At 39.8% G+C, this 22832-nt stretch overlaps 2 protein-coding genes across 2 annotated transcripts; both read left to right on the top strand.

The window, feature by feature from the left end:
• Positions 1–62: 62 nt before the first annotated feature.
• Positions 63–2128, top strand: LOC119417256 (anti-Muellerian hormone type-2 receptor-like). Its single transcript, XM_037684467.1, has 6 exons — positions 63–86; positions 247–361; positions 601–758; positions 831–987; positions 1788–1924; positions 2012–2128. The coding sequence occupies exons 1-6, from the start codon at positions 63–65 to the stop codon at positions 2126–2128; spliced, it is 708 nt and encodes a 235-aa protein (XP_037540395.1).
• A 2826-nt stretch (positions 2129–4954) lies between these two features.
• Positions 4955–21703, top strand: LOC119416905 (NUAK family SNF1-like kinase 1). The gene is made up of 7 exons (XM_037684098.1): positions 4955–5432; positions 11538–11658; positions 12791–12942; positions 14862–14927; positions 18800–18919; positions 19989–20121; positions 20246–21703. Exons 1-7 carry the CDS (start codon positions 5145–5147, stop codon positions 21403–21405), a joined length of 2040 nt encoding a protein of 679 aa, XP_037540026.1. The 5' UTR covers positions 4955–5144; the 3' UTR covers positions 21406–21703.
• The last annotated feature ends 1129 nt before the right edge of the window (positions 21704–22832 follow it).

The raw sequence follows: 22832 nt of genomic DNA, 5'->3' as shown, positions 1-22832 counted from the left end.
TTTTAACAAAAAACGAAGTCCAGATGACATGATTCAACCTTTTTTTGTTGTTATATACCTGGATGACTGAGAAAACTAACTTTGAAGTTAGTGAAGCATTTTTACTTTTAGGACATTCATATTCAAACACAAACAGTAAACTGAGGCAATACATAAATATTTGTGATGCTGATTTTACTGTGATTGTGGTTTCTTATCTACATATTCAGCAGCCAAATATTAAAATCAGTGTCTGTTTGATTTCAGGGTTCCCTCCATTCCTTCCTGTGTAAACACACCAGCAGCTGGATGTCATCAATGAAGCTGTGCCAGTCCTTATCAGAGGGACTTTCCTATCTCCACTCTGACCTCCTCAGCCACGGTACTGACCTGAATTCCCTGCCACAGAAATCTGTTTCTTGTAGCAATTTCACACAGAAAGCAGGCTGTGTATGAGCTCATCATCACACAAGATTTAACACAACTGTTGAGAGCATGCATATACAGATCCCATGCCACTTTTTATTTTACTATAATATATGAATGGTTTATAATTCCAAACACTCAGAAATGCCAGTGCAAATGAGCAATGTTGTGCCAGAGTGTGTTTTTCTTTTGCAGGTGTGCACAAGCCTCCCGTGGCCCACGGAGACCTCAGCAGCTTTAATATTCTGGTGAAAGCAGATGGTAGCTGTGCTCTTTGTGATTTTGGATCCTCCACCATTCTGCGTTTTTGTTCGGGCTATCACTTCTGGCAGCAGCACATGACAAACATGAAGGTGAGACAATGTGGAAGTAAAAGCGCAAAGCATGCCAGCAACGTCTTGAGACGAAATGTCACATTTCTGCAGGGTCAAGCTCAGTTCGGCACGCTCCACTACATGTCCCCCGAGGTCCTGGAAGGCTCTGTAAACCTGAGCAGCAGCTCGTTCCTCATGCAGGGTGACGTCTACGCTTTGGGACTAATTCTGTGGGAGATATGGATGCGTTGCTCTGATTTATTTGAGGGTTAGTCACCATTTCTGTATTTATTATGGTCAAAGGAAATGCCACGAAAAGCTATGTCAGTGGTTTGTTGCATTATTTTAAACCAAATACATCCATTTTAGATTTATTTCTGTGGTAAGCTGAAAATTATTGATAATTTGACTTTTTTTTGTTGTTGTTTTTGGAAGACTTACAAGAACAGCAACTGGAACTATGTAGAGCTTATAATTAATGTAACTAAAAAGTAGTATTTCTTTATGAAATGCACGTTGCTTGCTGCCTTGGATGGGAAAGATTTGAACAGATATCTCAAGGGATCTGTAAAGCGATCAGAATATATAATCAGAGTCAATCTCAGCTACTAACATGCTAAATTTTAGCTCATTATTTGTCAATTTGACAGCGTTATAGACTTTTTCGTTTTGTTTGCCACATTGAGTTACCTGTGGTGGCCATCATGAATTAGGCCAATCCAAGTTTCATTACAATAAAACCAGTGATTTTTTTTAGATATTTTGCAAAAAGACAGACACATATGCACAAAGACTAAGGCATTTACATGATCACCCAACTTTCATGGCATCAGTTGCTGAAAAAAAGAGATAGAGTGTGTATTTTATTATTTAAAAAAAATTAAACAGCTATATATATAGCCTTTAATAAAGGGGATTATGGTGTATGCATATTTGGAGTTTGTATCTGATTGTTTTCTGATGTGCTGAGTTGTGATTTAAATTCTCTAAGCCTCATCTCAAATGCTGCAAACCACATCTGAAGACCAAAATAAAGTTGAGAATTTGTGCAAATGCTTCCATCTGCAGGCGGAGTTGTTCCTCAGCGTCTGCTGCCGTATGAGCTGGAGCTGGAAGCCAGTGTAACTCTGGAAAGACTCCTTCTGTACGTGTCTGAGATGGACAAGAGGCCCTCCATACCTGATTACTGGGGGGTGCTACCACAGGTATTTATTAGGGGCTTTGCTTTTGTGCACACACTGTTGTGTAAGTTGGGCGGCAGTAAACTTTAATAAGTGTTAAAACTTTCTCAGGGCTTTGCGCTGAAGGAGCTCCTGACAGACTGCTGGGACGGCGACGTGGAAGCCCGACTCACAGCTCCATGTGTCCTGGACCGATTAGTCTCTCTTGCATCTTCCTACCCACATTGACACCTTAGCGTTAATTCAACGGACATGTACTGTAAACATGTGTGCTTTACTCTTCATTTGTCATTGCTTTTAGTTGTTACTTTTAATCAGGCTGATTGCTACAATCTCAGTGATTAACAATAAATGTTTTGGTATATACAATAAAAAACTTTATTTAAACAATGTTTTGTGACTCTTTCTGATATAGCTCGAAAAGGTTGCGCTACAGGAACTTTGTGATAAATGCAAGAGGCACACAGAGGAGGCCAGATGAGCCGCTGCTGCAGGATGTGGTTTGCTGCAGCCAGCAGGGTGGTGAGCAGCTCTACGTGGACAGCCAGCACCCCTGCAGGTCAGCAGCCACGAAATGAAGGCAATCAGGCAAAAATGAGCTGCCACAGCAGCATTAGTGGAAGAAGCAGCACCAAACAGTTAAAACGCCATTACTTTGTATGGAATACACATTTGGAATAGTACTTTATTTAAACTAGCCAAAGGGGTCAGAATCTGTGTTAGAGGACATGAGCCATGATATTGTTCTACCTAAAGCTTCTCTTAAAATTTTTAAATACAGTATTATGTGAAATAAACTTGTGCTCCTCAAGCTTTACATGAGAAAACCAAATAATGATGCTCGTGCAGTTTGATATAAGTGAATAAATAAAATAAATAATAAAATGCAGGTGAGTTGGATTTAAAATGTGAATCTATGATATGAAACTGACTTGAAGCTCAACTAAACACAAAACAACAGGAAGAAAAGAAAGCTTTCAAGATAAAACTGCTATTAAACAACTGGAAATCTTACATGGGAATAAAAATAAATGGATTGCTTAAACAAGAATACTGTAACCACAAATTTACTAAACTGAATATCTCGGGGGGGGGGGGGGGGGTTATTGAGAAGGAGAACAATGTGAATGTTCTCTGTGCTGTGTCGTGTGTCTGTCCTGTTTTCACCAACAGCCTGTGCAACACGTTTCACTGAAGCTGCAATTATTGTTTCTTGTCAACCACAGGCTTCGATTTTGAGCTATAGCTATAGTTAAAGTAAGTAATCAAACATAAGACAAACAAATAAATAAAGTAAAAAGGAAAACCCTCTAACAAGAAGAAAAGCTAATGTTGCACTAATCTGGTTCCATAAAATCTTTATACCATATTTTCCAGACTATAAGTCACATCAGTCAAAATAAAAAAACATCATGAAGAGGAAAATAACATATATTAGTGAATGTTTGGCAGAGACACGAGGGCTTAGCATACAGGAACAACATATATGTGTGGTACACCTAAAAATATGTCACCACATTATTTTGGTTGTTTTGTAATCTTGAAATATTTCTCAAATAGAATAAATTATATATGAGAAATATTTCAAGATTACAAAACAACCAAAATAATGTGGGGTAGGTGTCAAAAGTCTAGAGGGTTCTCCCGCACCTCTAGCGGCTGCGATTATGTTTACAATGGTTCATGTCAGCATGAATGAACATTTAAAGTGTCTGTCAAAAATTGGGTTATGAATATGGAAAAAAAATGTTTATAAGTCGCTTTGGACCATAAGTCGCAGGACTGGCCAAACTATGAAAAATAAAGTGACTTGTAGTCCAAAAATACGGTAATTCACCTGAACAGTACTGCCACATCAGACTGCTTCATGGTTTTAGTACTCGTTTGGTTGTTGTTGTTTTTTTTAGCATAAACTGAGTGGTGACTATGTGGTGAATTCTGTTACAGCAAAACAATAAAATATTGTTTCTAAATGTAATTTTAAAATGCTCAATTTATATCCGTCAGTTTCATTGTCACAATTGTGTGAGTCAGTCCCAGGAAACGCAGATGGACTTGAGGAGCAAGTAAAATGAAATTAAAGTTAATTTTAACAATAACTGTCAGGGCAGCAAAAACTTACAGGGAAAAATAAAAAACAAAACAAAATGGAGATACAAGGAGAGACCCAGACGTGGTGTGTGAACACAAAATGCTCCGATGAGGAGCGAACGAGGGCAGAAAGGATATAAGGTCTGGGACTGATGGGAGAAGTGGCTGCAGCTGTGACAGAAAAAACAGGGAGCAGGTGTAGATGGGCGTGGCAGGAACTAAATGTGGAAATTTACCATGGCAGAAACGGCAAAGAACAAACTAAACACAACGTAAATGTAGAAACGAAACACCGTAAGAAATTAAAATAAAACTCTAAACGGAAAAATAAACACTGACCATCACAGGGTTGTGACTGACGCACCTCAGATTTATGAGCTAACTGTCCAAACTTTAAACTCCTTATGGATAATATTAATTGATTATCATTAAATGAGTGATAAATAAAAAATAAAACCATAAACCATAAATTCATTCCCTCATTCAACCTTTATTTAAACACGTTAAAAAACCCTTTCCTTTGTGCATTTTGTTTTCTGTGTGGGCATGGCTGCATACATGTTTGTACATGAAGTTTTTGGGTCTGGTGTATCATTCGGTACACGGACCTTTTTGTAATATTTTTTCTTTAAGTTCCTTTTTTCTTTTGATGTACATAAATCACCTTAATCTAATTATGACAGTCTTTTGGGCTATTTTAGTGTTTAAAGTCTCCCTTATAAACTGGTGTTTTCTGCCTGGTAAAGCATCTATAAATATGTCTGACTGATGTGGTGGACTACACAGGACATTCCGTGCATGCTTCCTTCTCCTCTGTTACTCAGAATATGTTCCGTCGGAAACCCCAAATGATCCCGGGTGACGGTGACGCGCCTGGATGCTGCTGTGTTTGCTCCACCTCCCTCCCCTCACCCTGCTCCGGACCGTGTAGTTCTCATCCCTCCTGTTGCTGCTCTCAGAACTGTGAGAGGATTCGGTTCTGCTGCCGGGGGCATGAATCAAGTGGGTCTCGTCCTGTTCACTCCCAGCTCGGCCTCGCTTTGACGTCCTCTCTTTATGGGCAGCTTGGAGCGCCGCTTCTTTTCCACGCAGCTCGAAGTCACTCGGGGATCCGGCTGCTCCTGACAAGGAGGTGGCGCGCAGTGTGCGGAGGATGGGCAGACGCGAGGCGCACGGTGGAGGCGCAATGAGCACCAAGTGCCGCTCCGAGCTCGGATGTCTGCAGGACGCGGCGTCCAGCAGCCAGCAGGGTGAGGCGGACAGATGCCCCCCCTGCAGCGCAGACAGGCGGCAGCCAGGCGCGGACACAGAGGCGCCTGCGGAAGTGAAGAAGCACCAGCACAAGCACAACCTGAAGCACCGCTATGAGGTGATGGAGACCTTGGGCAGAGGCACCTATGGGAAAGTTAAAAAGGCGGTGGAGAAAGCCAGCATGAGAACAGTGAGTCATGCGCACGAAGTTCAACTTAATTATGAAATATTAGATAAATACAGATATTGTAGGGCGGGGTAGTTTGACATTTAGATTGAGATGTAAAAAAAAAACAACCCTGATCTCTATATGCTTTTAGAGTCAGCTGTCTCCTTGTGTGAGTGTTGGTTATTAATAATTCAATTAAATGACGTGCGCGCGCGTGTGTGGGTAGGATGCTGATTTCAGTTGTCGCTTCTTGTTCTGTCTAACTGAGATGCCTCTAGCCTGACTCACTCAGGGATGCAATCCTTCAACATCTGATCATCTGACTGAGTCAGTAGCCTGGAGATATTTGCACTCCTATATTTTTAACCTCAAACTATTTCGTTTTAGATATGTTCAAAGCCAACCTGATGTGGGATCTGAGCAAAAGAGACGAAAAGGTCATCAGCTTTGAATCCAACTTGTGTTCTTTTTGTAGATTAACATCCTTAAAATCAGACTGCAGCGGTAAATGCTTCTAAAGTCTTTTTCATCCTCTGCTTGTTGCTTCATTTTGAATAAGATCTACATTTGTGAAGAAGGAATTTAAAAGATTCAAAGAAGGAAACACTAAACTTTGAGAGCAGCTTTGTGATGTGTTTGTGCAGGGTGAAGGGGTTTGGTATGCCCATGGGGCCGGGGGTGACTGAATTCCTCGAGCCATTAGCCTGTGCATACCAAGGATTCTTTAAAACAAAACGGACATTATTTTTGGAAACAAGGCTCCGGCCCGTTGTCTGAGTTTGGTGAAGAGGTGGTGGACATTGTTTCAAGAGCAAATGGGAAAAGGAGGTGCTTCGAAAGAGCAAAATAGGCCAAACTGCACCAGAAATCCCACATCAGCTGTTAGTTGTTGTTCTGTGTCCACAAGGGTTGAACAAAAGGATGAAATGGAAGGACTTGTCTCCAAAACTGGGTCATGCAGCAAATGCTTAATGTGAAGTACATTCTGCTGTTTTTTTATGCTGCTCTTATGATGCTGGTTGAACCCAGACGCAAGCCGACACAAGGAGATGAGGAGAGATCACAGAGACATCAGGCTTGTAGCCAGGACAAAGAACCGCAGCTTGGGTGGTGATGAGACAGTTTGTGTGAGTGGGAAGTGGCAGCACCTGTGGGGGACAGGTGGGTGGCATGCTGACTGAAGAACAACTGAGGAAGCTGACGGAAGGTGAAAATGAGATCTGACGAGAAAACCCAGGAGCTGAACCAAAACACAAAAATACTGAGACAGAAAAAATAAAACGCAAACCACCAAGAGAAAATAAGGCCAAGGAACTAAATAAATAACAAAGAAAAACAAACAGATTATGACAGCTCGATGTTAAACTAGCTTTTTTTTTCTACCTGAATCCAATTAGCCTCCTTTTATTTTAAAGCAGCCATTTCTGAAGGTGTGCATTGTAACCAATCAAAAAAAAAGAGCTGAATCTGCTCTAAAATAACTAAACCTGGCAGTTACTCTAATAGTTGTTTTTTATTGCATGAGAAGTGCCTCACAACATGTGTATTTCCAGATGTTGGCTGTTATTTCCATCAAAACAGTTGTTCTTGGTTTCTCAGTTAGATTGAGTGAGCTGGCTGTTCTTGATGAACCTAAGAAAATATCTAATACCTTGTTTCAGGAAATGCATAGTGGAACAAGAAACAGCAGTGAATATTTTGCTTCCCTAAATCTGAAGGACTGTCTGTTGCGATCATAAGGATGTATCCAAAACTCCACAGTTGACCTGAATTATTGCCAAGACTGATTTCCAAAACAAAATCAGGTTACTGCTTCAGTGCCGCATGGTCCAGTTCTCCATCAGCAAGACATGGCACAGCTCTGAAGTTCCTGGCTATGAAAGGAACAACTTCAGGATCTGTTTGGCATGGACCCAGAGTAATCTTACTTCTAAATCTTCTCCAGATGCCATAATTACGCCTGGGATGCATATTTGTGAATTTGTAGGTAAACGTGTTTCTAAAAATGAAAGGGCAGGATATTATCACCCCCATTATGGCATCTGAGACACGTATGTGTGATGGCTCACACGTGTAAAGTTTTGTGGCCACAGGGAATCGTGGTGTTTCCTCACAATCAAGGCCCTGAAGCTCATTCAGTAAAAATGAAGGGGAGGGAGAAAAGCAGGGAAGCCTTGGTGTTGTACTTTGGCTGTACCTCTTTGTACATATTGTACATGTTGGCTGTACTTTCACAACATGGCCTGTGGGCTCCTCTAACTCACTTGTTGTTGAGTAAAAGAACAACATCTGCGTGAGAACAGCAGCTGCTAATGTCTCCTACATTTATCAAGCAACAGTTTTTGAGTCATTATTTCACAACATTGTGTGTAACCATGTAAACTTCTGATATTTGTACACAATTCTTTCATTCATTCAACCTTTATTTATACAGGTTAGTCTCAATGAGTCATGAGGACTCATTTACAAGAGAGACCTGTTTTAAACAAAGAGCACAGATGAGGTACAGACAACATTAAACATTCATATGAAAGCATACTAAACGAAAAGTATATAAAATAAGTGATGTAAAACAAAATAAAAAACATGCTACATTATAAAACGGTGTAAGATGCTAAAAACAGGGACATGTCTGCATTGATTTTTGCAGTGAACTTAACAGTAGATTAATATCCCTTAGAGAGGTCAAGGTCGAGAGCTTCAGATCTTTTTGCAAGATGTTCCAGGTTACAGGAGCCGAGTAAGAGAAGGCCCTTTTACCAAGTTTGGTCCGCACTGATGGGTCACTGAAGATAATGGCTTGGGCGTGCACGCTGTAGCTGCACTGACAACGTGACGTGTAGGAGGAGATGTATGAAGGCAGCAGAGTAAGGTGTAATTTAAAGATGAAAATGTACCAGTGAGAGAGTCTACATGAAGTTTATGATGACCAGTTCACCAGTGAATACAGGGTGCAGTGGTGGGTATGGCAGTTACAGACCGTTGTGAATCTTAATGCACCATGATAGACAGCGTCCAACATCTGCGGGGTGCTTACAGGAGAATTCCTGTAAATCATGTCACCATGGTCAATGAATGGAAGAAAAGTAGCAGCTACAAGGTGTTTCCTAGTGTTCAGAGTTAGACAAGATCTATTTCTAAAACAGAAACCCAGTTTAACTTTCAGTTTCTTTACCAAGTTTTCAACATGAGAGATGCAAATTGACCAAAATACCCAAGTATTTGTAAGAATCAACAAGCTCAATAGAAACAGCATTCCTAGTTAAGATAGAAGGAGATAGAGTGAGATCCTGAAAGGAAACATATTCTCAGACTTCTGCCACCCTAGTGACACTTTCTAATGCTCTTAAAAGTGAGCCATGTCATTTTATAATTTTTTTCATTCATAATGAAAGGGTCAAATTGTTGGTTGTAAACAGAGGACATTTTTCCCTGACCCCTCATACTTTGGCTTACATTATCATTTGATTGTTCAATGACTAGGCTGATCTTTGCTATAAAGAAATGCACAATGGGCACACGGTGGCGCAGTTGGTAGAGCTGCTGCCTCTCAGCTAGCAGGTTGCCCCGGTTCAAATCCTGGTCCAGGGACCTTTCTGGGTAGAGTTTGCATGCTCTTCCTGTGCATGCGTGGGTTTTCTCTGGGTACTCTGGTTTCCTCCCACAAGGTAAAGATAATGGATGAATGCATTTGACCTGATTAAAAGGAAGTCAAATCAATGGTTTGTATTATGTTGCATATGACTTTACGTCCTGTTTTTAGTGTGCTTCCTGTGCTGGGGTGCTCTATGTGTGTCAGAGAAGCTTTTTTGACCTAACACTACATACTCTAAAAGAAATCAGCCAAACTGTTATGCCAACTTTAACAAAATAGTAGGGGAGAAAGCGGAAGTAAATCCCATTGAGCCTCGAGGACTCATTTACAAGAGAGACCTGAGTTCAACAAAGAATGATGACAACAATGGACAACAGTGACAACAATAAACAGTTATAAAAAGTCATACAATTTTTTATTTTTTTTTACAAATAGGAAGGCTAAAAAAGAGAAAAGTAACAAAAAACAGCTAGATTCTAAGGCGAATGTAGAAAACTAAAAACAGGAACATGTCTGCATTGGTCCCTGCCAGGAGTCCAACAGATTCTTAAAGCCACTTAGAGAGGTCAAGGTCGAGAGCTTCAAATCTTTTTGTAAGATATTCCAGGAAACAGGAGCGGAGGATTTGCAGAGAATTACATTTAATTTGTTGAATGACCAACAAATGTTACTTTTAGAGAAAAATGTGGATAACTTTATGTTGAACTGTACTCATAACAAGCTTTCAATCAACCATAGAACATGTAAGAATGGGTCCAGACCTGCATCGGACCCCAGGGCTAAATCATTAAATCACAGGCCCCACTTTGTACCATCAACCTGCTGTGGACTGCAGTTGGAAATTAGCCTGTATGGCTAAATCTAACACATATAGATAATGTGCCAGTTGTATACATGTTGCTTTATATGTATTGTTCCTAACTTAAAAGGATAATCACTTTTTTCACTTTGGTAATCTTGAAGATTGTATGACTATGAAACTGTTACATTTATGGTAAAAACAAACAAACTGATTTCATTAACTGACTATCAACCATCTACGGTATCTGATTGCTAAAGTTTGCATACCTCATTGGTTGCCTCTAACCCTGTCCTTTAGTCTGTTTTTTTTTTTTTTTTCTGGATTTTTGCATTAATTAAAAAAATACATAAATACTTTACCTGGCTAATTTTGATGAAACTTACTGGAATATGAACAAAAAAAAACCTACTTAAATTTTGGTGGTCTTGGCAGTGAATAGCTATTGTTGAGTTCCTTTTTAGCATCCTATCCCTCCTTGTACTTAGTCACACTGCTCAGCTATTTAAGGCAGAGTGTCTTTGGCCTACCAAATCTGGACAAGCATCATTCAGATGATAACTACCAAGTAATAAGTATACAGCATTTGTTGCAAACTCATACTCAGCCTTTCATCTCTGGCCTAAAGGAGAAGCCACATTGGCCTGGAGTGCCTGAGTTTGTGGGAAAATATCTTCAATTACCTCAAGACTGGTTATAAATAAAGACACAAACCTAAAAAAGCAACAACTTTCCTTCATTACACTGGATCTTCATCAATTGTAGGTCAGGCCAGTCCCAGGAATTTGGCGAGTGTTTGTGTTGCATAACCACTGTTGTTGATGGAGCGTGTGAATCGTGTCTTTCAGTGTCTCGTGGATGTTTTTCCCGTCCGCTGAGAATGCTGCAGTTTGTGACCTTGTCAAGAGGCCAGTTCAGCCCTGTGGGTGCTGAGCAGATCATCCATGTTTAAATGTCAGCTTCACTCATATAGAGTACATGTCCTGAACTGACTTGTTGTTCCACATGTTTTAGTCCCCTGCTGCTCATCATGTATTTTAGTCCAGAGTATTTTAAATCAAAGGTGCCTGTTTGTCTGTCTCCTTCTTGTATTAATATGGTGCTATTTCTGTGACAGGGAGACTTAGGGGATCACTTTGAGATGTGTGTTTTGGTGCTTGTGCATGTTTGTATGTTGGGGTCAGGGGTTACATTGGGGTACAGTTAGATCCTGGGATTAAAGAATCAGAGTGTTTACAGTGCAGCTGTCAATCTTCTGCTTCAGTGCTAAATTCATTGGACATCCCACATACCGGTAATCACCTTTAATACACATATTTTATTTGTGCATTTACAGAACGTGTGTGTTGATATGTCTTTGTTCAACTGAAGATTTTGCATGTGATAAAAGAAAATTATATAAGCTGTATGAGGTCAGTTTGAGAGACCATCAAAGTTAACTGAGGACAATTAAAAAAAAAGTGGATAAAAAAAATCAATTTTTAGCTATTTGCATGTAAATAGGCAAAAGCTATTTACCAAGTAACATCTAATAACAGCTCTCCTTTTGATGACCTAAACTTGAAAAAAAAACAAAAAAACAATCTGTACAAAAATTGGGCGTTTTTATTACTTATAGTTCTTTTAAAATGGTTAACCATCCTCACTTAATTAACAGATCGATCAATGTGTGAGTTGAGCAAAAGTCTTTTGTAGAAAGGCTTTTCATTTGGTTGCATGTTTCCATTCTAAGGTGGCGATCAAGTCAATTCGCAAGGAGCGCATTACCGACGACCTGGACAGAATTCACATCCAGAGGGAGATCGAAATCACCTCTGCACTCAGACACCCCAACATCACACGCTTCCACGAAGGTAAGACTGCAAATATACAATTATGCACAATGTTGCAAAAAAGTGTAAACGATCATTTATAAAATGCTACATTTAATGAACGGATGAATGTGTTCCTATTTAAGTAATTTTACTCTCAACACATACAGATACATTTGAAATAGTTTTACAGCAATAAATGGGGATGAGGGGGGTGATATGGCAATATTCAAATCCCATTTTAAGAACAAAAACAACAACTTAATCCTGCTAAGTATTCTCTGTTTGTTTAAAGCCCTCTATAGCCTCCTGATTAGTGCCACAGACCTGTTTGAGTTTGTTTTTAATACTATATTAATCCTCAATAAGGAAATGAATTATCTGCATTTTTCCCATCGCACATATAAGCACACATGTGGATCAGAGGGATGCCTTCTAAGGTCCCCGGGGAGAAACTGGTGGGGGTTAAGGCCTTGCTCAAGGGCCCAAAGTGGGGTAAATGAAAGTGGAGGCAGATATGGGTGCGCACCTACGCCACAGAATTTTTTTGTGCTGGTCTGGCTCAACTTCTCTAACCTGTATGCCACCACTCTTCCATAAATTATCCAAATTACATCAAATACATTTCATCAAGGCAAAAATAGTGCAGTGCTCAGAGTATGTGTTGAGGATAATACCATTTAGTTCAGTATCAGTAAAACTGGCTGATTGATAGCTGTTTCTGTGTTTGTTAAGACCAGCTGGCTGTGACGACCATCTTGAAGTGAGTTGACTCCAAAAGTTAATCAGTAGATGGACACCAAATGGTTACTTTCTGAGAATTTTCTTAAAATCTGTCCTTAGGCCCATGAGAAATGTTGTTAATGCTCCAGACAAACATCCTAGACACAGACAAAAATACTCTGGCCTTTCCCCTTCAGCTGTGGGCAACTGGGAAATATTGCCCCCATTTTTAACTCTTCAAAACAGCTGATGACAGCAGCAAGTAAACAACGCAATCAGTTAATAGTCATTAATGTTACAACTTTAAAAATGTAATTTGTTCGTCATACATTAACTTTTTGTTGTTGTTGTTTTCAATAGTTTAAACGTGAGTCGTCCACTGAGTCTGTGACAATTTAAACGCATCAGAATAAAACTGGACCAAATTGTTCCTTGTGTTCTGTGTGGACAGTGTTTGAGAGCCGGGATAAGATTGTGATAGTGATGGAGTACGCCAGCAGAGGAGAGCTGTACGATTACATCCAGGAGAGGAAACGACTGCCAGAGCCAGAAGCCCGAAGCATCTTCAGACAGATTGCATCTGCCGTCCACTACTGCCACAAGGTGACTTGCTTCTGTTATTGAAACGTGCCACAGGATTTGAGCACAAACTGGGGCAGTGCATGTAGGCACGTGCTGAATGGTCAACTGAGCAAACACTTTCCTGCTAATTCCACTAAATCCTAATCATAATATTGTGGAGCGACTTGACTTCAGATTTCGGATCTCTCTGGGTTAAGATCATATTAGGCTTTGACTTGTTTGCAGTCACACACTCACATACCTGTACTTACCTGCCCCCCCTCATTGTTATTACTATATGCTTTGGCAAGGAAACAAATCCTTCTGTTTCCTTGTTTTGATTGTTGCTGTCCACAAAAGATTATAATCTGCACCAAAAATAAAGAAAGAAAGAAACGAAATTACTGAGGAAATGCACAAATCCTGGTAATTCACAATAACTGCAAGAGTTACAAGAGTTACACTTGATAGTCAGCTGAGCGAGATGTGACAAAAATGTTGTCCTTTGTTTGGTTTATTGGCAACACTTTACAATAAGGTGCACAAACTTTGATTAACTACTAGGGAACGCCATAGGAAAGAACCAGCAGCTAATGGATAGTTAACCAATACTTAATGGGGAACACAGCCTTATTAGGGGACTACTGGTTAGTTACCTTTTTTATCACTCAACCTTTATTTATACAGATAAATCACATTGGCCTCAAAAACTAACAAGTGATACCTTGTAAATGAAGAGGAACTAATCAAGAACTAATGGGCAGTTATCAAGGAAACCAAAGTGGAACAAATCAGGAGCTAAAGGGTAGTTAACCAGTACTTACTGGGGAACACACAGTCGAGCCTTATTAGGGGACTTCTGGTTTTGACCACAGAAACAGAGGAGAAATTTTCCATGTGGGTTGTTAATAAACCCTTCACCAGTGCAGTCACAGCTCGTAATTGTCAAAAACCTGTTTCCTAGTGATTACTGGTTTTATTGCATTTTCTCTTTTGTAAACTTGTTGATGAAAGACATTATCAATTTCATAATCTTGTACTGGTATCATTTTAACTATGTCTGACTATCACTTACTGAGTACCAAATTATTGCCTGGGTATTATTTTGTTCACTGATGTAGTGAAGCATCATACCAAGTACTTACTGAGGAATCAATCATTATTATACCTGACCCTTATGGGTTTGCTCCTGTGGTAACAAACCAGTAGTCCCCTAATAAAGCTTGGCTGTGTGTTCCCCAGTAAGTACTGGTACTGGTCAACTACCCATTAGCTCCTGATTCGTTTCTCTTTGGTTTCCTTGGTAACTACCCATTAGTTCTTCATTATTTCCTCTTCATTTACAAGGTAGCTAGTCCCCTAAGTTGTTACCTAGTAGTTAATCAAATTTGTGTACCTTATTGTAAAGTGTTACTGGTTTAGTTCATTAATTCCTCAAGTAAAACTCAAATTATCAGTCAGCTTTTGTAGTTAAAGGGAAGATGGAGGGGGGTTGTTCTCCTACTTCCCCCGAATGTTATCTTAAAATAGACATGAACGTTCTGGCATGAATGATTTATTGAAAGCACCACGGAGGAATGCAGGGAACATGGAGAGATTTTTTCAGTGTTTCGGGAGAAGAACTAGTCATTTGGATTTGCAGTACCGGTAAATGTAAAAAAGAATACAAATAGGAAAATGTGCTTATATTGTTTTGTTTGTCTTGCTCAGCCTGTATACAAATTTTAAGATGTCGTGGTTTAGCTGAAGAAGATGAAACAGTGAAAAAAGAAGATAAGCTTTAAATTTCTTTGCATCACTTTTTAGTTATCTATTGGGCTGTTTCCTTTGAGTTTTCTTATAAATTAAATCAGTCTTTGATTCATCAAATGGTTTTTCTTCTGCTGGGGCACTTCTTCCTGTGTTTATCAAAGTTCTGCAAACTCAGGACCTAATGTTGCTTTTTCCCCATTTTCTTACAGAATGGTGTTGTACACCGAGACCTCAAGCTCGAGAACATCCTTTTAGATCAAGATTTGAATGTGAAGGTGAGTCTGATGAATTTTCATGATATACTAACATAAAACCTAATCCTGCCTGTTTTATGAAAACAAATTACCGGTAGGTTTTCTTTTCAAAACATGCATTTATATATAGGCCAGATTTTTCAAATGTTTCCTGTTAAAAGTACTCATTGCAATGTCATGAAGATCTTTTATTTTAAGATCCTAAAGAAAGAAATACATTTTTCACTTTTCATTTTTCATAATGATAATGTCCTTAAATTAAAAATTTACAAGCAAAATCTGTGACTGGATGCCAGATACCACACTCTTTTTTTACCTACAGAAACAGCAGAAGTAACTAAAAATAGGTTAACAATGACAAAGTCCAAAAAAGAGCTGTTTGAGATTGAGAAGTCCCAAATTATTTACACTAAGATTTATTGAGTAAAGTATTAAAAAAAAGATGTTACTCTGAAACTTACTGGTTGAACAGAAGTTTTGCAAAACTTTTGTTTTGTGTGTTTAAATGTCAGACAGTCTTCATGGCTCTCCACTGTCCTGATTGATTCCCGACATTCCTTCTTGACAGTATTCTTGTTCTTTCTTTCTCTTATCTTTTCACATTTAGCAGCAGGTTCATTCTTATATTTCTACCTAAATATCTGCTCTGACATTCTATCCTTGTCCAATTCCACTATATTTGCTTACCTACACATACACAGACTGTCAGCCCAGTGTGGGTCAATAACATGACTCGTGCTTCCACGTGGTTCTCAGTGGATTCTGATGAGTGCCTTGTTTACCTTGAGTGTACACACGTTTCAGAATTGCATATCAATATGTCTGGAAAACATCTCTGGACAGGCAGACTTATAGGCAGTTTGCACAGCAAGCCATGCATGTGACCTCTCTCTCAATGTCTTGCACAATTTTAACCCTGGCAATTCTCCCACCCGTCAAGTGGGATAGAATGCTGATAAACAGATTCCAGCCATAATTTTGGGGTTTCTGTAAATGTCTGGGTGTGGTTTTCTCATCCTCAGCTTGAATTGAATTTGTCAGAGTGGTCTGGCACAGTTTCCTCCGAGGACACCTCCCAGTCACATACTTTGTTTACCAAGTCCATAGACCTGATTGTTATATCAATGACCTCCTCCCAGTATGGAAGGCAGGTGCACTGTCTTGATCAAAGACAAGCAGGTCTTCCGCCAGCAAATATGCTAACAGAGCTCTGCCTCTAGGGTTAATATCAGAGCTCCTCCAGTTCTCGTGATGGGTGGTGACAACGCAACCGATGAGTACTGGGAGGCCCCTAGCTTTAGCATAATCGAATATCACCATAAACTCCTGTGATGGAGATGACTGCTGTGAATCAACTGGGAGATAAGCGGAGGCTGCAATGACCAGTCTGTACTCGCCATTTGATTGAATATCCAATTGCACTGCTACAACATCACCTGTTGTTAGGTGGGGCAGTGCACTGTATCTCACACCTCTTGTCAGGGCTACTGCTGCTCTGGGTCTATGGCTGATCACATCATATAGAATTTTTCCTCCCAGGCCTCATACCATAGTCTTCACTATCCCAGACTCTTGGATGAAGGCTATGCCTGTATGCATCCTGCCAAGGCCAGTACATAGCAATGTATCTTTGCAGTGATATGCAAAGTACACGTTACCCTGTATTAATTCCATCATCCCCAACAGTCACAGAGAGACAAGATGGTGGCATTCACTGCTTGGCTTCACTTCACTTCACCGCTGATCTTAAAGGTCAGGTTCATTGTAGGGTCAGTTCCCCAGGCCCGCTAAAACTTCCAGAGAGTTACTGTCCACGCCACAATTTCACAATTTATAACAAGTACCTTTAAAGCTTTGCTGAGCTGAGAGTTAAACGCATTATGAGCTCCTACTTATCATCGTCATCAATAAATTTTAGGAGGCAGATGTTTTCCACTGCTTCTATGTTCAGTGCTAAAAATAAAAGCGCACTACTGGAGTGCTTTCTGCCCACAGAAATATTTTTATACCATTCACACTCAGCCTGGATAAACACAGTGAGTAGTCTTATAAAGTAACCCCCATGAGCCCCCCACCCCGCCCCTTTGTTATTGCCTGATGTGGATGGTACTGTCCTTATATGGGAGCTGAGCATGGCCAAAAGGGAATGCAGTGAATTCTGCAGCTATTCTGGCTCACTGTTCAGAAAAATAACAATAATAAAGACACCAGGTCTTCATTCAGAACATTCTTAATAACCACAAATTCACAGAACTGGCATTTCACAACATGCGAAGCAGGAAAGACAAAGGCTCTGTTTAAAGCATGTTTGTGTTATGTCTGCACAGTAGTTGCATTGTAGCATGCACAAGAAAACAGAAAAATCAAAAAATGTTTTGTGAATCCTCATGCGTCTTAGCACACTAGTATTTTTGAATGTAAAATATGCACGATTTACACACTAAAAACTGCTGGGTTACAAACAACTAGCTTATCAGTTTGACCCAACAGGAAAATTCAGTTCGAAAAACTAAATTATTGAATCTGAGCTACTAATAAGCTGAGTTAAGAAAATTTACGTTGCAGATATAACTTGGGGTGATATTAGCTATAGGTGGATCCAACTTGGAATAAAAATAAAATGTGCACAAATTCAGTTATATAGACATTGTTCTCTAATTCAGTACGTTACTGAAATTTACGGAATGGTTGTCCCAATTAAAATAGTCTGTTAATGACCATATCTCAGGGGTCAAAGTGTTAAAAAGTCTCTCAGAATGTTGTTTGACTCAAAGCCACGTGGACCTGAAAATGCTCCCATGTATGGCTGCGGGGGAAAAGCACTCCATAAAGTTCTGTACTAAATGTCTTGGCTCACCACTTTTCTTTTGAACAGCCAGACTTCAATTTTTGTATTATTATTATTTTACTCCGTGCTTGAGCAGCAGTGATCCAGGAAATCTGGAGGTCTTTCAGAGTTTTCTTTTGGATGATAGCTTTATCTGCTGTTTACTTGTTTCAGTGTGAGACTGTGTCTTACAGCAGCTTTCATTAAAGGGATAGTTGCTGCCAAGTCACAGATGAGGCAACATAAACCACGCAAACAACACGTACACAAACATACAGTGACATGTGTTCGTTCCACACATTGTTATTGTTATTGCCTTTGAATTAATGATACCTCAGACCTGGCTGCTGTTCACAGGGTCATCAGCTGTAAGTAGGTCTCTACTGTGTGCTTCTGGAAATAAAACTGTCATGTTGAATGTTTTTAACACCAGAAGTTATGACTAGTGTGTGTGTTCATAATCTCTTTAGATAGTGGTGTGTGTGTGGCTCCTCACAGCCTTGAGTGAGTGATTGTTCCATTGCGTAAGCGTGTTCAGCTCCATGTTGTTGGCTCCTCTCTTTCCTCACTTACACTGGCAAAAGCTCAACATACTGTATCTATTTTTGGATTATTAAAAAAAAATGTGTTGAGTCCTCGTGCTTTCACAGCATGATTCCATGTTGACTGCACACACTTGCAGCGTTTTTTTGTTTTGTTTTGTTTTTTAGGATTTCACAATATTTAAGCATTTTGTGCTGAACACAGGCAGAATGAATATACAGCATCTCAATATCTTTGTTTTTGTGGAGTTAATAAAGGCTTCTACGTTTTAAAAACAATCTTCTTCACGTCACACAAACATTTGAATGCACATACACACACATTTTGAAATCAACATTTGCTGCGGCAGGCCTCAGAGTCCCATTTGAAGTGTTTCCTCCTGATGTCGGGGTTGCTGTGTCACATTTACTTCCAACTTTATATCCAGTAATTTATCAAATGTTTAACTCAACTCAACTAGTTTATGAACAGAAGGAATGCAAACTATCGTACTAAACGTTTGTTAATTTCTCTTCCTCTGCAGCTGGCTGACTTTGGCCTTTCCAATAATTTCCAGAAGGGCTCCTTGCTGCAGACCTACTGTGGAAGTCCTCTTTATGCCTCCCCAGAGATCGTGAAGGGGCTGCCGTACCGAGGACCAGAAGTGAGTCTGACTCAAAAAATAAAATAAAATAAAATTAAAATAAACTGTTGAATTGTTGATTTTAGGCTCCTTTATGCAATGTTTTCTGAGTAAATGATCATGTTTAATGTAAAAGTAGCATTCTTTGAAAGAATACATATTTGACACATTTCAAACTTTAAACTACGATTATTTCATATTAGGAAAACATTGAAGCTATTTTGGTTTTCATGCAGTAATGTGTCAGATTAAACAGTATGTTGTGAATGACTCTGAGCTACTACCACATCAAATCTTAGCACAATATCTGTAAATTGACTGAATTATAGCCATTTTTGTGGCATTCTGTTCAAACATCTGCTGGCTGTGGTGGTCATCTTGAATTGTGTTGTCTCCAAAAGTTAATCAGTAGTCGATGTATGTCCAGTGATCATGTTCAGAGATTTTCACTCAAATTCATCCAGTGGTTCATAAGATATTTTGCTAACAGACAGATACCATTAACTTTAAACTATTTGTTATAAAATTTCAAATAATGACCTTACACAATATGTTAGCACGCTGAATATGTGTTTGAGATCAGGCTCAGATTCAAACAAACCAAGTTTTATGTCGGTATCTACAAACTTGATAGAGGTATGGCAATTTATGTGTTTTTAAGGTTAATTGGCAATGGCAGCCATCTTGGGTTAGGTTGGCTCAAAATGTTAATCAGTCATAGATGTCCATCTAATAATTATGTTCTCCAAGTTTAATTTATATTTGTCCAGTTCTTCACAAGTTTTTTTTTTGTAGCACACACAAATATACAGACAAAAAACATTACAGTCTAGCGTTGCCATAAACACCTGATAATAAAACTGATGGAGGATTTTTTTTACCATCTAGATGAAGATGATGGTTAAACAAACAATTCAACTATAAATCAAACCAAAGAATAGCACAACACTCTTGTTAAGTCAATAATTATATTTGCCATTTCACTCTACATTATGAATTTTACTAAAGTAAAGGGGTAAAGTTGACTCTCCATGTGTGTTAGTAACATTATTAAAGTTTTATAAAACTCTGTGTTTGATTGTTGTGTTAGGTGGACTGCTGGGCTCTGGGGGTCCTGCTCTTCGCGCTGGTTTACAGCAGCATGCCGTTTGATGGGGCCAATCATGCTAAGCTTACTGAGCAGATCAGCCAGGGCCACTATCATAGACCCAACCCCCCCTCAGGTAAACCTTTACAGTGTCCATCATAGCTCTTTGTACAAGTATTGGATGTTGTTTATTGGTGTGTTAACTGCATTGTAGTTACTTAAGCTGCTATAAATATAACAGTTCACTGTGTTCCCTCCAGACGCCTGTGCTCTCATTGACTGGTTGTTGACAGTGCGTACAGATGAGAGGGCCACGATAGAGGACGTGGCCAACCACTGGTGGGTAAATTGGGGTTATGAAGAGAGCGTGTGTGACTGCTCTTCATCGCCTCACCAAGACTGTCCTTCACCCCTGCTGGCTCGCTACATCGACTGGCAGAATCGGGCCGGAGCTGCTGCCAACATGACTGTCGACCCAGAGACCTTAGACTTCTCTTGTTCTGGCGCTTTTTACTTCAGCATGCCTCTAAAGAGTGACTGTGGAGGAGTAGGAAGAACGCGTGGAGGAATTTCAAACCTCAGAAAGTCTCGAAAAGAGAATGTAATCCCCCAGAATTCCCTGGGAGCTTGTGGTGGTGTTTGTTCAACAGCTGTGTCTTCGACTTCCACCGGTGAAAGAAGAAGACCTAAAGGCATACTCAAACACCAGAGGAGCTTAGATTCTGTCTTTCACAACCCAAAGAAGGAGAACTCTTCCTCTCAGCAGTGTAGCGCACTTCCTCAAACTCACCAGACACAAACACTTCCTCACGCACACACAAATAACTTGTCCAAAAGCCTTCCACACCCATCTGCATTCAGTCAGCCTTCATCTAAAATGCCAAAGAAAGGAATACTGAAGAACTTGTATGTTGGGGAGACGGGTTATAGCTCCAAAGGAAAGTGCTCTGATGTGGGAGTCAAAGATAGTGATTTAGGTCATTCAGGCTCCTACAAACAGCACACGTCTTTCCCAGCTGCAGAAGATAGTCCCACCATGCGCACAGAAGCAGTGAGGAGACGCAAAGGTATTCTTAAACGTAACGGCAAGTTCTCCCGCAGTCTGGATCTTCCCGATAGCCCCAACCCATCGCCCTGTCCAGCCCTTGCAATGTTCCCAGAGGCTTTGCAGCAGCTCCTACAGGCCACATCGAACACAGAGGGCCGCCGCAGCCGCCCTTCCAGCGTGGTCAGTGAGGATAGCCTCTTCTCCTCTGATTCATTTGACCTGCTGGATCTCAGCATCCAGTCGCAGCAAAAGATTTTCTCCCAGGAGATACAGCACAACGTGTGCAGCTCTGAGGAGAACCTGGAGCAGACAAGGACGGAGACAATCAGGGCTGGTGAAAACAAAAATGGACAGAAAGAAATGAATAGGTAGAGGAATTACAAACACGTGACTGTGGCAAAAATGGTTTTCAGTACAATGTTTTAGTTCACGTGGTTTACCAATTTTAAAATATAGTACTTTAAGCTTTGGGAAAGTTGCATCTCAAGTCCACTAACTCTCCTGAGTGTTGCACTATCAATACAAGGCACCATATTCTTTTTTTAAATTTTATTATTATTTTTATCAAGGTCTTTTTATTAACTTTTAGGGATTTTTTTAAACAAACACAACAGACCAGAGAACAAAAGAAAAAAAAACTGTAAATAAAACCCTCCTGTCCCTCCCCACCCACACCAGATCAGCTAGACATATGTCTTTACAGGAATCAATATATTTTCAACAAATGATATAAAAGACCTCCAGGTGTCCCAGAATCTTTCCACAGAAACCTTTAGGGTGCATCTAAGTTTTTCCAAATGGATATGGTACATCACCTCTCTTATCCAATGTACATATGCTGGGGTCCTTCCAATTGCACAAAATGAGCCTCCTGGCCAGAAGAGAGCCAGAGGCAATCACATCCTTCTCCCATTTGCTGAAGGACATATCCACAAGGATCACCACAAACAGTGAGATGAATGGTGATGGGTGTACAGTTTGTAGATTGCCAAAAAGTCTGCAGTTTGGGACAGGTCCAGAATGTATGCAAGAGTGTAGCTGGAGTTTGTTTGCAATGATTGCATGCGGGGTCCAGGTCAGTCTTGATCTTGGACAACTTGTCTTTGGACCAGTGCAACCTGTGCACCACCTTGAATTGAATTACAGCACGTCTCAGGCAGATTCAAGATGAGTACATTTTCTTAATGATCCTTCTCCAGATTGAGTCTGATATGGGGAAAAAGCACAAAGCACCATATTAAATACATTTGCTTGTATTGGATGATAAATTAAATTCAAGCTTTAGAGCCAAATCAAATTGAGAGATAAGTGAAACCTAAAGGGTTTCTGCTACCTGCCAGCATGACTGCACATTCTGTTGTATGAATTCAATTTGACCTCACCTGTAGCTCATATTCTATTAAAATATGTGGGATCACATAAATCATGACCAAAACAGATTGTATTTCATTAGCTTTCAGAATTCTTCACACATACAAAAATCCCTAAATGCCATATTTCTATCATATTTTTCCTCACTGCTCAGCACTTTTTAAAAATCCTGCTCAAATGTATGCTGTGTGTTTAACAACTAAACTAGACTGTTGGAATATTTAATGGCAACAAATATGAATGTTTTGAAAGCATCATACAGATGTTATTTCAGTGGTTGCTAGCACACTTGTAAGCAGGTATAAAGACACTTTGTTGTCCTGTGAAGAAATTTGTTATTAAAATATGTCTAATAGGCTTTTTTTTTGTCTATTATTTTTGATCTGTTATTCATTTTTGTGCTATTTTGCTTATAACATACAGTATTG

This window comes from Nematolebias whitei, chromosome 11 (genome assembly GCF_014905685.2).
Source record: "Nematolebias whitei isolate Nwh7 chromosome 11, NemWhi1, whole genome shotgun sequence".
In the NCBI taxonomy this organism is placed as follows: domain Eukaryota; kingdom Metazoa; phylum Chordata; class Actinopteri; order Cyprinodontiformes; family Rivulidae; genus Nematolebias; species Nematolebias whitei.
The sequence above is the reverse complement of the archived record's forward strand: the minus strand, read 5'-3'. Positions and strand labels throughout refer to the sequence as shown.